The 13,073-nt window shown below is 36.5% G+C and overlaps 1 protein-coding gene across 1 annotated transcript in view; it reads left to right on the top strand.

Moving 5' to 3' along the window:
• The window catches only part of LOC145693257 (coiled-coil domain-containing protein 146-like), a 46,181-nt gene extending 33,338 nt beyond the window's left edge, over positions 1-12,843 (top strand). The window contains exon 3 of the mRNA XM_081769092.1: positions 11,076-12,843. Coding sequence (XP_081625218.1) covers positions 11,076-12,207 — 1,132 coding nt within the window. The 3' untranslated portion in view covers positions 12,208-12,843. The remainder of the gene's footprint in view (positions 1-11,075) is intronic.
• Positions 12,844-13,073: the final 230 nt, after the last annotated feature.

The following is a 13,073-nucleotide window of genomic DNA, read 5'->3' as shown; positions in this document are numbered from 1 at the left end:
CTGATTTACTTAGGTAATGCTAACGAAAACATACAAGCACATCGAATTTCAAGTTTTTATTCCAATCACATGAGATTATAGGTAAAAAAAAAAAATTAAAGTTCACATCTCATTCTCTTCAGAATAGAGCAGGCTTTCAAATGGTTCCACTTACATGTCCATACCATATGCCAGGAGAGGGAAAAATTGAGGGGAAAGGGGATATTTTCGGGAAAATTTTTTGTTACAGTTTGGGCCCCTCTGGAACCGACTTGTGTGAACATAGAGATCTCTAAAAAAAAAATCTCAAAAATACTACTCGATAGACTAAATGTGTGTACTAAATTTCAAGCTTCTATCTTGAATAGTAAGGGCGGGAAAATATTTATCAATAATCCCCACAATGCCCCAGATTACCGCAAAAGACCCTGATCTCAGGTAAAAAAAAAATCCTGAGACATCCATATTCATCCTAAAATCATGATTCGCCCATTATTCTCTTCAGAATAGAACTGACTTTCAAATGGTACCATTCACGTGTCTCCATCGTGTATCTGAGGCGGGAATATCGCGAAGAAAGGAATTTATTTGGTTAAAATATCCCTTTTTAAAACTTTCTGTCCCTCTGGACCCCCTGTTTTAACGAAGAGATTTTTTTAACCTTTTCCCCTCTGGGTCTCCCTGTACTAACGCAAAGATCTGAAAAATCTGATAAATACTACTCGACGGACTGAATGTTTGCGCAAAATTTCATCTTCTAGGTAAGTCCGCCAAAAGTAAGCCCGCCAAAAAATAATGAAAATAGGCCTAACACACGGAAAAATATTTTTAAAGTTATGACGTCATCACCTCCTATGTCTCGACGCAGGAAGGCATGAAGCCATACGAAACGTGTTCTACAATGCCTCTAGACTTGAAAAAACAAAAATCCGGGACGAAAAAGCTCAAATACAAGGTAGGAGAGTTATTACGCAAAGTACCATAAAACACCCGTATAGTACAAATTGTATATACCATAAGATCTTAAAAAGGTTAAATAACATGGGGAAATTCTTCATCCACCCTTCATAATTTCAACTTTCCACGTCAACCGGAAGTACCTCTTTAATTTATGTCAGTTCATGTAGTTTTATATATAGTTAGGATATGTTGGTGGCAAATACAATTAAGTTTACAAGCTATTTGAAAGGAAAACCCAAGGCAGTATGAAACTGCGCAACGTGCGCGTCATGTAATGAACTCCGTAATTTCGTAGTGTGGGAAGGTAGAGAACAACTAAATATATTGAAACACCACCTGATGTAGCAAAGAGTATCAACATGAAGGGTTTTGGGGCTCTATTGATACTCTTCGTATGTAGATTTAAATAATAATAATAATAATAATAATAATAATAATAATAATAATAATAATAATAATAATAATAATAATAATAATAATAATAATAATAATAATAATAATAAAGACATTAGTGATCATGATTTTGTAGCTCGGGTAAATGAATTAGAATCTCGTTTGTAATAACTCTCTGACAGATATTTAATAGAAGAAATACTCTTCGCTGGTCTAGTGGCTAGCATGCAGTGGCCAAGGAATTTGGCTCATCCACCCTCATCTCAACACTTTTTGATGCTGACGAACTTGGCTGCACTTTTTGCACTTCTGGTGTTTTTGTTCAAATACAGACTGCTCCATAATTCCTGTAATTTTCTACAGCGCTGAAAGAAGATCAAGTTTTCACACTATTAATGTGAAATTTGGCATTCTTATTTAAAAATGTCTAAATTTTCGAAATTTCAAAAGTAAATAATCCAAAATAAATGTTTAACCCCTCTTTCAGGGGCGTAAACACAAAAGTCCATTTTCTTTATGGGAGATTCAATGTTAAATTTTGGAAGCAGTTTACTCCAATAATTATTGCTAAGAATTTTGGACCAAATGAGTATTATTTGTTACAAAATGCAATAACATTGATCCGCAATGCTAGTACTGTCATCTCAAACATAATTTTGGGTAAGGCTCCCCCTTTGGGAGGCAAGGGGGGTGAAAAAGGTGGTGGGTGGATTATTAGGGTATACCAATAGTGATGAGCAAATTCAAGACCAAGACCAAGACCGACCTTGGTCTTGCACAGGTACCCTTGGTCTTGGTCTTGCATGCAAGGGTCTTGCAAGTCTTGCATTTAAGAAATCTCAAGCTTTTCATAGGTGAATTTTACTATGGATATATGGGATAATAAACTCTAAAATGCGCCAATAGTAGTGGAAATACAATTTATGTTTCTAATACAATGTATAGTTCAACTTCGTGTAAGTGTGATGATAGTGTACAACATAGGTGATGACCTTTATTTTTTTAATGGGTGCCCACGCTTGACTAATTATAAGATAAATCACGACCTTTCGTAATCTTTCTATATTTTTTAACAGAGCCAACACACCAGTGGTTCCCAGATTGAGGAGGCGACCCCTAAGACGCATGAAAAAAATCAAGACGGCACAGATTACTTAAATACCATGAATTGCAAAATTATTTTTACACTCTAAAGGCGTCAGATCTTTTTTTTCAACCACGATTAGCTAATCCATGTATTAAACAAACTTCCAATTAAATATTGAGATTTCGTTCTACTGATTCCAATATGTACTCTATAGGTCAGAAACATTGACATTACGGAAAAGCGATGAAAAAGTTACAGGCTTTCGAAACATGGGCATGGAGAAAAAGGATAGAATTAGCTGTGTTGAACGGAAAACGAATGAGAAGGTGTTAGAAATTTAGCAGTAGGGGAAAAAAAGAATAATTTTAGATATTGTTAAGAGGAAGAAGGGGAACTGGTTAGGATATTGGCTGAGGAGGAAGAGGAACTTATTAGGATATTGGCTGAGGAGGAGCTGTATTATGAAGGGTGCTAGAGAATATTGTGAAAGGAAAGAGAGGGAGGGAGCAAAGGAGACTACTTGAAGGAAGATATTAAAACAAAATTGCTAAGTCAAGATGAAGAGACTAGCTGAGGACCGCCAAACCTTCTCAGTTGCAGCAAGTAACATGTCAATAATGGCAGAATAGCTATTCTAATGATGATGTTATGTTTAGCAATATTGACCAAAAATAGAGAGAGAGAAAGAGAGAAAATAAAAATAATTATTATTATTAAACCTCTTAATATTTTAGAATAATTTGAGTGAAAACTGAAAACGACTCAACTGGCTATGTCTTTTGTAAATTCAATTTATATAAATACTTTTGATCTGCATTAGAAATACAAAATAACGTCATACTCCAAGTTATTTGAAGTCTTACTTATGAATATGGATTACTAGCATCAATTACCGACTTCGTTGGGTTAAAATAATAATAATAATAATAATAATAATAATAATAATAATAATAATAATAATAATAATAATAATAATAATAATAATAATAATAATAATAATATATTTCGTTACTCAGTCACTTTTTACTATTAGTAAAGCGCTCTCTGATATCGGTCATTTTCGATTATTTTTATATTTCTCTCCTCTCCTCCTCCCCAAGTTGCAGGACTGAATTTCGATTTAAACGGGATCAGAAGTGTCACTCCTCGTCACAGAGACCCCGAAAACTATGGATTCAACGCTCATATAGGTCATTTTCAATAAACTTATATATCTCCTCCTCCTCCATGTTGCGAGGCACGGCATTGGAAGTATCATTTTTCACCTCAATGACATCGAAAACCACGAGTTCGACATTGACAATGGTCATTATTGATAATTTTTATATATCTCGTTCCTTCCCCAAGTTGCGGTGCTGAACTTGCATTTAAACGGGATCGGAAGTATCACTGCTCACCTTAGCGACGCCGAAAACTATGGATTCGACACTCATATTTGGTCATTTTTGATCATTATTATGTCATTTTCGATCATTTTTTATCTCTTCCCTTCCCTCCGCCAAGCTCCGGGGCTGAATTTGGATTTAAACAGCATCGGAAGTGTCACTGTTTATCTCAGCGACCACAAAAACTATAGATTCCATTTTGATATCGGTCATTTTCGATCATTTTAAAATATATTTCCCCTCCCCTAAACTGGACCGTCAAAGTGATATGACAGAAACCATCTCAGGTCCGATCCTCATCTATGTTGAAAATGAGATCGAGTTCGGTCGGGTGGTTCAAGAGTTATTAAATTTTATTTATTCTTGTTCATTTTCCATCCCTCCCCCTCCCTAAGTTCTACCGTGAAAGTGATTTGATAAAAACCACCCCAAGTCCGAACCTCATCTATGTTGAGAATTTGATTGAGATCGATCGGCTGGTTTTAAGAGTGATGAAATCACAAAGACAGTCATTTATATTTTTTAAATTTTTTTTACATATATCTCCCCCCTCCCCTACGTTGCGCCGTCAAAGTAAAATTATAAAAATCGCTGCAGGCCTGAATTTCATCTATCTTGAAAATTTGATCAAGATCGGTCAGGTGTTTCAAAAGTTATTAAGTTTTATTTATTTTATACATACCTCCCCCTCCTCCTCTATCCTTACGTTGCTGCGTCAAAGTGAACTGATAGATGACATTTCAGGCTTGAACCTTATCTATGTTAAAAATTTGATCAAGATTGGTCATTTGGTTCAAGAGTTATTAAGTTTTATTTATTATTTTATAACTCCCCCTTATCTATTCCCCTAAGTTTTACCGTAAAGTGAAATGATGAAAACACTTCCAGGCCCAAACCTCATCTATGTTGAAAATTTGATCGAGATTGAGCGGGTGGTTCAAGAGATTAGGAGTCACAAAAATAGTCACTTTCAATTTTATAATATAAATAGTATAATGTTATATCCATGCCCGAAACCAGTCACAGAGGTTTGGGGGGCAGGAATATGTTAGGGGGGAAAAGTCATTAAAAATTTCCTTAAAAATATCTTAATTGTGATTTTTGTATTGATGTCTGGAGGGGTCAAGAAAAGTTTCGGGGGACAGATACCCCTAGCCCCCTTTGGTTGCGGGTCTGGTTATATCGTTCAATCCTGGATGTGCCGTATATCTAAGGAGGCTAAAAGTTATATTAATAAACCATTATTCATCCTCCCATGAAATCAAACTAAGTTCACATGCACTAAGTTTTTGTCAATGTCATGAAAATGTTATTTTGATATTAATTTTATGAGCACACATTAAAAATTTCCAACGGATGCTTGAGTCTCGGAGCCAAGGCCATACCCATGTAGTCGACACCTATGGTGTACGGTATTACCGATGTTCAATACTACATTTCTCTTCAATTTTGGAAGAAGAACAACACTATAGTACGGAAGGTATAACTTCGTTAGCTTCCCGCGAAAAGTTGTAGTGACGTTTATGAGGACTGGCCAGCTTAGTTATTCGTGGTTCGCAGAGCGCAGTAGACGGTTGGTGGTGATTCGCTACCCTCTTACCACATCCCCAGTGACTAGCAGGTCCAAGCGTGGGGAGCCAACGACCTTATATCTTCTGGACTATAATGTGCTTTGAAATGAAATGAAGTATCTAGTTTAACGTCCCATGTTATTAACCAAGGCTAAGGGAGACCGTAATGATTTGAAATGACTGAAATGGTGGAATGAAGAAAGTAGGAGGAAATAGAAAAACGTCGAGAAAATTCACACACACAGTGTTTGTCCAACAAAATAGCTCACATGGCGCAAGGTAACACCTGTGTGGCATGAAAACGAGCAATATCTACAGAAAACGCGAACAACCAATTCAGAAAACGACATACTGTAGCTATATGTTACAGGGACAGATCGACTCACATGGATTGCATAAACTACTGGGAACATATCCACTCCAGCAGCATTTTTACTGAAGCCAAGAAATTCATTTTTTTTTTTACATTCTATAAAAAAAATCAAATAGTGCCGGTACTTGTGCAAGACTCTTGCGCAAGAGTCCTCGTCTTGGTCTTGGTCTTGCAGGTATGGTCTTGGTCTTGGTCTTGCATCGGAATTCTCGATCTTGGTCTTGGTCTTGCATGCAAGACTCTTTCAAAAACTGCAAGATCAAGACTCTTGCGCTCGTCACTAATTACCAAAATCCCAAATCTTATTTTGAGAACGCAAGTAAGCATCAGATTAATCACAAATGCCACAGAATTAATATTCCGATGCTCCGTGCATGTGCCCAAGGAGCACCGAAATATTGATTCTGAGACATCTGTGATTAATCTGATTCTCACTGGCACTTTCAGAATAAAATTTGGAATTTTTATAAAGATCCACCATCTTAAACTTCGACTCCTGTGTCCGCATAAAGCGGCGCGTTACCAAAAGAACACTACATATTAAAAACACATACCTCTTCACTACAATATCGCCAATCAATTAATGTAGAATTGATAAAAAAAAAATAGTTTCTTCCCATATGTCCTTGCTAAGGATATTTATGGTGAATTTTTAATGTGAATTTTAGAAGGGGGCTATAGTTAGAGGTCTGCGCGGATATAAAATATGGCATCCGCATCCGTACCGCATCCGCAGCATCTCTATCCGCATCCGCAACCGCATCCGCAACATCTCTATCCGCACCCGCATCCACATCCGCAGATAATGAGGTAGCAAATATATACAACTTACATATTCTATAATAGTCATGATTTCGAAAATATTTTTAAACACATTTTAAATAGCTATCCCTTGTAGTTTTCTTAATCAAACGAAACAATATATTATATCAGTTTTCTCGTGATCAAATATCAACTACGCTAAATAAAATGTAATATAAACTGTGCAGATACAAATTAGAAATTAATGAACGATCTATGTACTTACCCAAGATCTTCAAATGCAGGTATCGGACCAAAATAATGCCACGTAGGTGATATCCCCTCTATCGAGTAATTTTGGACCACGTCACTAAGTTTTTAAACATCATTACTCATAAAAAAGGAACATTTGCTCAAAACACAAAGGTGAAATAGAAATAATCGTTATTAAGAATTAAAAATTAATCGCAGCACCGCAAACAAATTCACATACAATCACACATCACAATTCACATTAAAAACACTTCATATTTATGGTAGAGGTTTTAACGCAAAAGAAGAAAAAATCAAACGAAACATAATGTTCTAGTTATTATTTGCTACAGAGACAGCACACTTTTTTTTATACATGTTGCAAATTTTGGAGTTAAGGTAAGTTGCTGTTGAGAAAAATTATATCATCGACTTAACTTGGATTCAGACTAGTGCGTCGATCCTGCAAAGTATGACCTGCAGTTGAAAAACTTCTTTCGGATGGAGCACTTGTAGCGGGCACAGAGTGGACAAACAATGCTAGTTTGCTCAGAAAGGGATACTCTTCTTTTTGTTGAAACCACCAGGCAATGAGGTCAAAATCCTCCTCGAAGTGAAACTTCCCATGTACATAGCTTGTAACTTCATCTTTCCGGCTTGATGGACTTCCTGTGGCTTCATCATCAGAAGAATCTTCAAATTCATGAAAGGTGCCAACACTGACCTTTTGCTTCTTTATTGGTGGAGATAGTCGTTCTTCTCGGATAGAGCTTTTCATCCTCTTCGCTACCATCTCTCTAGCATTGTTTTTAACTTCTTCTCGCTCACCCTCTGAGAGAAACTTCATACTTTTGTATTTAGGATGAAGAAAAACTGCCAATTTATGGATCATTGTTATGTCCCACTTTTCACTGATAAGTGCAAGCGCCTTTTTCTTCAAGTTCTGAAGAAACAAACAGTCTTGTGTTGTTTGTGTTCTCAACATACTTTGAAGTTTCTCTTTCCATAATACAGCAAGAAATAACGTAGGCCTTTTTGAAGCTTCAAGCTCATCGGAAGCTGCTTTAAAGGGTGATAAGAAAAGTATCAATTTTCTTAACAAATCCCTGTTTAAATCATCCAATAAGTCTTCTTTGTTCGCTTCCTTCAGAATGGATAAAATGTTCTCCCACTGTGTTTCGATGCTTTCAAACATAATTAATTTACTATTCCAGCGAGTGTCAATATCGCCCTTCAGGGTTTTATCGAGACGATTTTGCAGTCCGGATCTTTTAAAGAATGTCGTAAGACCACGGCAAGAACCAATCAAATACGAAATATCATCCACTTCTGTGTTTGAATTTGTTGTAGTGTTCTCTACAATTGTGTTTAAAATGTGAGCAGAACACGATATCCTTGTGTATTGCCGCAAAGCAGAAACGATATTTGGACCTCTGTCAGTCACAAACACTACTTGGTCAATAAATTCTTTGATATTAAAACTTCTAAATACGCGAACAATCTCAATTCTTATATTATCACCAGTCTTTTTCATCTCACAGTCCAATCCCCTAGTACAGAAGACGCGTTCTTGCAGTGCTCCTTTGTGAATGTAATGAAAAGTGACCCCTAAATAGTTTATTTTTCTATACCGATCACTCCACAAGTCAACAGTCACTGCACCACCAATATCATCAAGCACCTCCTTCACCTCACTAGATACCGTATCTCGAAGAGACGCAGCTTCTTCTGTAAACGCCCTAGAAATCGTGGTTGGATGTGGAAGTAGATCTTTCGCGTTTATTGGTCCATATTTCGCACCCGTTTCAAGCAAAAATTGCGAAAATTCTACAAAACCGTTCCCAGAAACAACAGAGAAAGGAACAATATCTTTTGAAACAAAGGTCACAAGTCTTTTTGTTGCACTTTGCTTTAAGTTCGGTGGAACTGGAACACACTTGTTCTGTGGTTTCACATTCAAAAAACTAATCATCGACGCCTGCTTTAGATCACATTTGTGTTTTGCTATATTTGATGTACCTGACTGATGTCCCTTGTAAGTGTAAACTTTCTTGCATTGGAAACATGCCACAACATCTTTGACTTTAGTATCACCATCGTACACATGACCAAAACTTTTCCATATTATTGATTTCAGTTTATTTTCTTGCACAATAGTATATACTCCCTGCTTTAATTTGGAAGTAATTGTAGTGGCTGAGGTAGCCTCCATCCCAAACTGACACTAGCACCAGCAATTACACTAAATAAAAAAAAGTCCCGAAACTAACAACGCAATACAATCTGCATGCTTTCACGACCACGCTTTTACTGAAACTAGAAGTAAAAATAACTTCGAATACAAATAGGAGGTCTATGCCTTTAATTTCGGGACGAGGCAATAGAGGAAGTTTAGAATTTACTTTTTTTTTTTTTTTTTTTTTTTTTTTTTTGCAGCCTCCACTTATTGTTGGACACACTTAGGGTCAGAGAAACAACGCATTGGTTGTTCTTTCTTTAGTTACCAGAGGCCCAGAATATATATACACACACGAAGAGAAGGAGAGAGACAGAAATTGCTGATATAAAACTCCAATCCGTCGGGATCTTCATTGAGGTCATTGGTACCTCTCCGAAAGAGAAATCTGCGGGATTGCAAATGTGCATTCGGTATCTGCTATACTTAAAAGAAAACAGTAAAGAAGAACAGTCAAGTAACAGTAAAGAGAGAGAGAGATGAGCGTATTTTTCTAGATTTTAGCTGCTGAAGAATGATGTGATTTGTTTACTATTTCGGTGACCTACGCGCTTCTCCAGTTTGCCACCAGTTTCCAGTTTACGGAAGGGGATGTGGTGTGTTAAATTATGGTTTTGGTTCCTGACCTCTCAGGCTGGGGAAACTTTATTTGAACACATTTCTTCATCTTCAAGGCCAATGGTCTGAAAATTTTCAGCTTTATCATAGGGTCTTTGGCGGCAATTATTTTTCATTTTTACAGTAAATAGCGATACTCGAGGAGTAGCGAAGGGGCCTGTCGTATCGTTCTTTTTAGGTCAGAGATGTCATTCACCTACAAAACGGCTGCTAAAAATATTGAAAAGAGCAATAAAAGGCCAACTCTCATGTCATTTCTTGTCCTTTTGCTGTCACTGAGTCACAAGCTTCAAACATACTTATTTTGATTTTAGCTATTTTTCAACCTGTTTTAAAACGTTTAATTCAAAACAAACGTTTCTTAGTGCTCTTTCCATCATCAAAAATTTTATAGTGATTTTTTTTAGGTAGAGAAAAGATGTAGGATACCATATCCGCAACTTTATCCGCTATCCGCACAGAAAAGAAATATATATCCGCAGATACTCATTTTGCTGCGGATATCCGCGGATATCCGCATCCGCGCAGACCTCTAGCTATAGCCCCATATAAGACACTGGCACATGCAAGGAACATCGGAATATTAATTCTGTGATAATTTGTGATTAATCTTATGCTCACTGATATTTCCAGTGAATAAATTTGGTATTTTTATAAAGATTCAAATGCGTATGCTACGCCCCCTGCGCCCTCCTAAGACAGTGTGTTACTAAAATAACATCCTAGGTTTCAAAGACACATACCTTTTTACTACAATAACAACAAATTTCACATTAATTGATAAAAACTAGTTTCTTCCCACCTATCCCTACTAGGGTATTTATGGTGAATTTTTAATGTGATTTTTGCAAGGGGGCTGTAGCCCCATATCAGTCACTGACACATGCAAAGAGCATCGGAATATTCATTCTGTGACATTTGTGATTAATCTGATGCTTACTTGCGTTCTCAAAATAAATTTGGGGTTTTGGTAATAATCCACCCACCACCTGTTTTACGCCCCTTGGTCCCCAAAGAGGGAGCCTTACCCAAAATTATGTTTGAGTTGAGCATTGCGGATGAGTGTTATTGTATTTTGTAACAAATAATACTCATTTGGCCCCAAATCCTTAGCAATAATTATCGGAGAAAACTGCTTCCAAAAGTTAACATTGAATCTCCCATTGGAAAATGAACTTTTGTGTTTACGCTCCCCAAAGAGGGGCTAGACTAGACAGTAATTTTGTCTTATTTACTTTTGAAATTTGGAAAATTCACACATATTTCAAGAAGAATGACAAATTTCACATTAATAGTGTAAAAACTTCATCTTCTTCCAACGCTGTAGGAAATATATATATATTGGTTTATAAGAACTTCTTTAAATTAATCAAGAGCTTTAACTGTATAACTGTTTTATATACCACATAATGTATGACCTGTTCATGAAAACATATTTGAGAGCAATTTCATTGATCACTTATTTGCTTTTTTTTTTCAGACAACTGGAGAAAATTAAAGTGATAGTAGCAGCTGCAAAGGCATCACGAGATATAGTGAAAACGGAAAATATTTCCAAGAAGCAAACATTACGCGAATTGCAGAGGGAATTGATCAAAAAGACATCTCATGTAGCTAAGGCAAACATTGACATTGATATGATCAAAAAGCGTGGAGAGGATCTGATCCGTCAATTTGAGGCTACGGTTGTAGCTTGTAACGAACGAGGTCTTGAAGTGCGAGACAGAATAGAAGAAACTTGCATTTTCACCGAGAAACTTAAAGAACTTAATGATATGCTATCAAAAGCAGAAGAGGAAATGAGAAATCGATTGACAGAAATTGACAGACTGAAGACCGTTAAAGCTAATGAAGAACGAGAAATAAGGCTGCTGCAATCTCGTAGCATTGAGAAGCCAAAGTTACAGGGAAAGATCTGTGAATTAACAGTAGAACTTCGTACAACTCTTGAGAATGAAGAAAAATTAGAGACAAGATTTGATGAGCCAATGGATCGTCATCAAGAGGTAGGTGTATTAGCACGTGAAGAGGACAACGAGACGTTAAAAAGACGACTTTATCAGCTTGAAAGACGTCTTTGTATCAAAGAAACGGAATTGTTAGAAAAGAAACTCGTTCACGAAAATGTCATCCGGATAACCAAAACCATTGAGGAAAGAGCCAACGAAGTGAGAAAGACGGAACGGAAAGATTCTCTGGAATCCATGATCAACAAATCAAAATTTAACGACACAACCAGAAAGGTAAAAGCATTATTAAGTGAAGTAGCATTTATGAAGGTCACAGCGGAAACGTACAGAAGGCAAGTGGAAGAACAGAGAAAACTGAATCAAGAGGCTCAGGAAAGATTAAAACGTGGAGAACCACCAACAGAATCAATGTTAAAAGAATGGGAAACGCTTCAACGAAGTGAAACACTGAAAGTCACTGAACAAGTTGAAAAGGAAAAGAAGCCAACACCCAGACCCAATTTCTACATTCCAAATATCCAGGGACGAATGATTCTAGTTCTCCCAGAGGCCTACGGACGCTTCGCACCTTACAAGCCCTATCCACCACCAGTCAATAATCGTATAAGAAAACCAAAACCCAGACAAATCACTTTCAATTAGTAGGAACAATTTTATATTTTGTTAAGTAAAGATGTGTAAGTACACAAGAAAGTATGAATATTCTAAGTAAATTTTCTAAAATATATCGCATGAACACCTTACATAGTAAACGTGAATATTATTCAGAACTAACATAAGTGTAGGGTGATAATTTCGGGAGCAGAGGCACTATTTCTAAAGAAGACTCATGACAAAATAGTAACTTTAACTAGTATTTGGAGAGTACAGAAAAATTTTCTTAGAATGTAATGCAAATCTGGAAATTGTATATTAAGAAAAAATAATTATATATTAAGTATCAGCAGGCAGAGTAAAACAAAATGTAAAATTTACACTTCATGAAATAGGAAAATATATTACAAAATAATGTTACAAGTTAGAATTCTGTCTTCTTCCAGACAATGGAGCAGAATTCTTCTTCCAGCACATGAGCAAATCTTTCCGACACCGTTCTAAATCCGCCAGGTTCATCAAATCGGCAGCTGATTACTGTTCAATGCCCATACAAGAAAGTCCAATAAGTCTTCCTTCCCTCATAATACTTCGCAAGTAAGTTTTAAAGCGTCAAAGGACCGAGAAGTATAGTTCAACGCCTGCGACGGTAAATGGACAAGACAAAGCAACTTTAAAACACTAATACATACACTAATACTAACACTAATACATTCGGAGCAAAAATACAGGGTGTCCGAGAAGTCCTTCCCTGATTACACAAATTGATAACTCTGGCTAGAAATAAGATAGAAATATCAAACTAGTGTTGAATTGTTTACAAACTATAAAAGTTTTTGTCTGTGTTAGGTCTACGGAACACGTGTACCAGATCTTAAAACCCTGCAGCAACGAATAACCACAGTCGTTGCATC

Source organism: Thermobia domestica, chromosome 8, assembly GCF_964235325.1.
Source record: "Thermobia domestica chromosome 8, izTheDome1.hap1.1, whole genome shotgun sequence".
Classification (NCBI taxonomy): Eukaryota; Metazoa; Arthropoda; class Insecta; order Zygentoma; family Lepismatidae; genus Thermobia; species Thermobia domestica.
The sequence above is the reverse complement of the archived record's forward strand: the minus strand, read 5'-3'. Positions and strand labels throughout refer to the sequence as shown.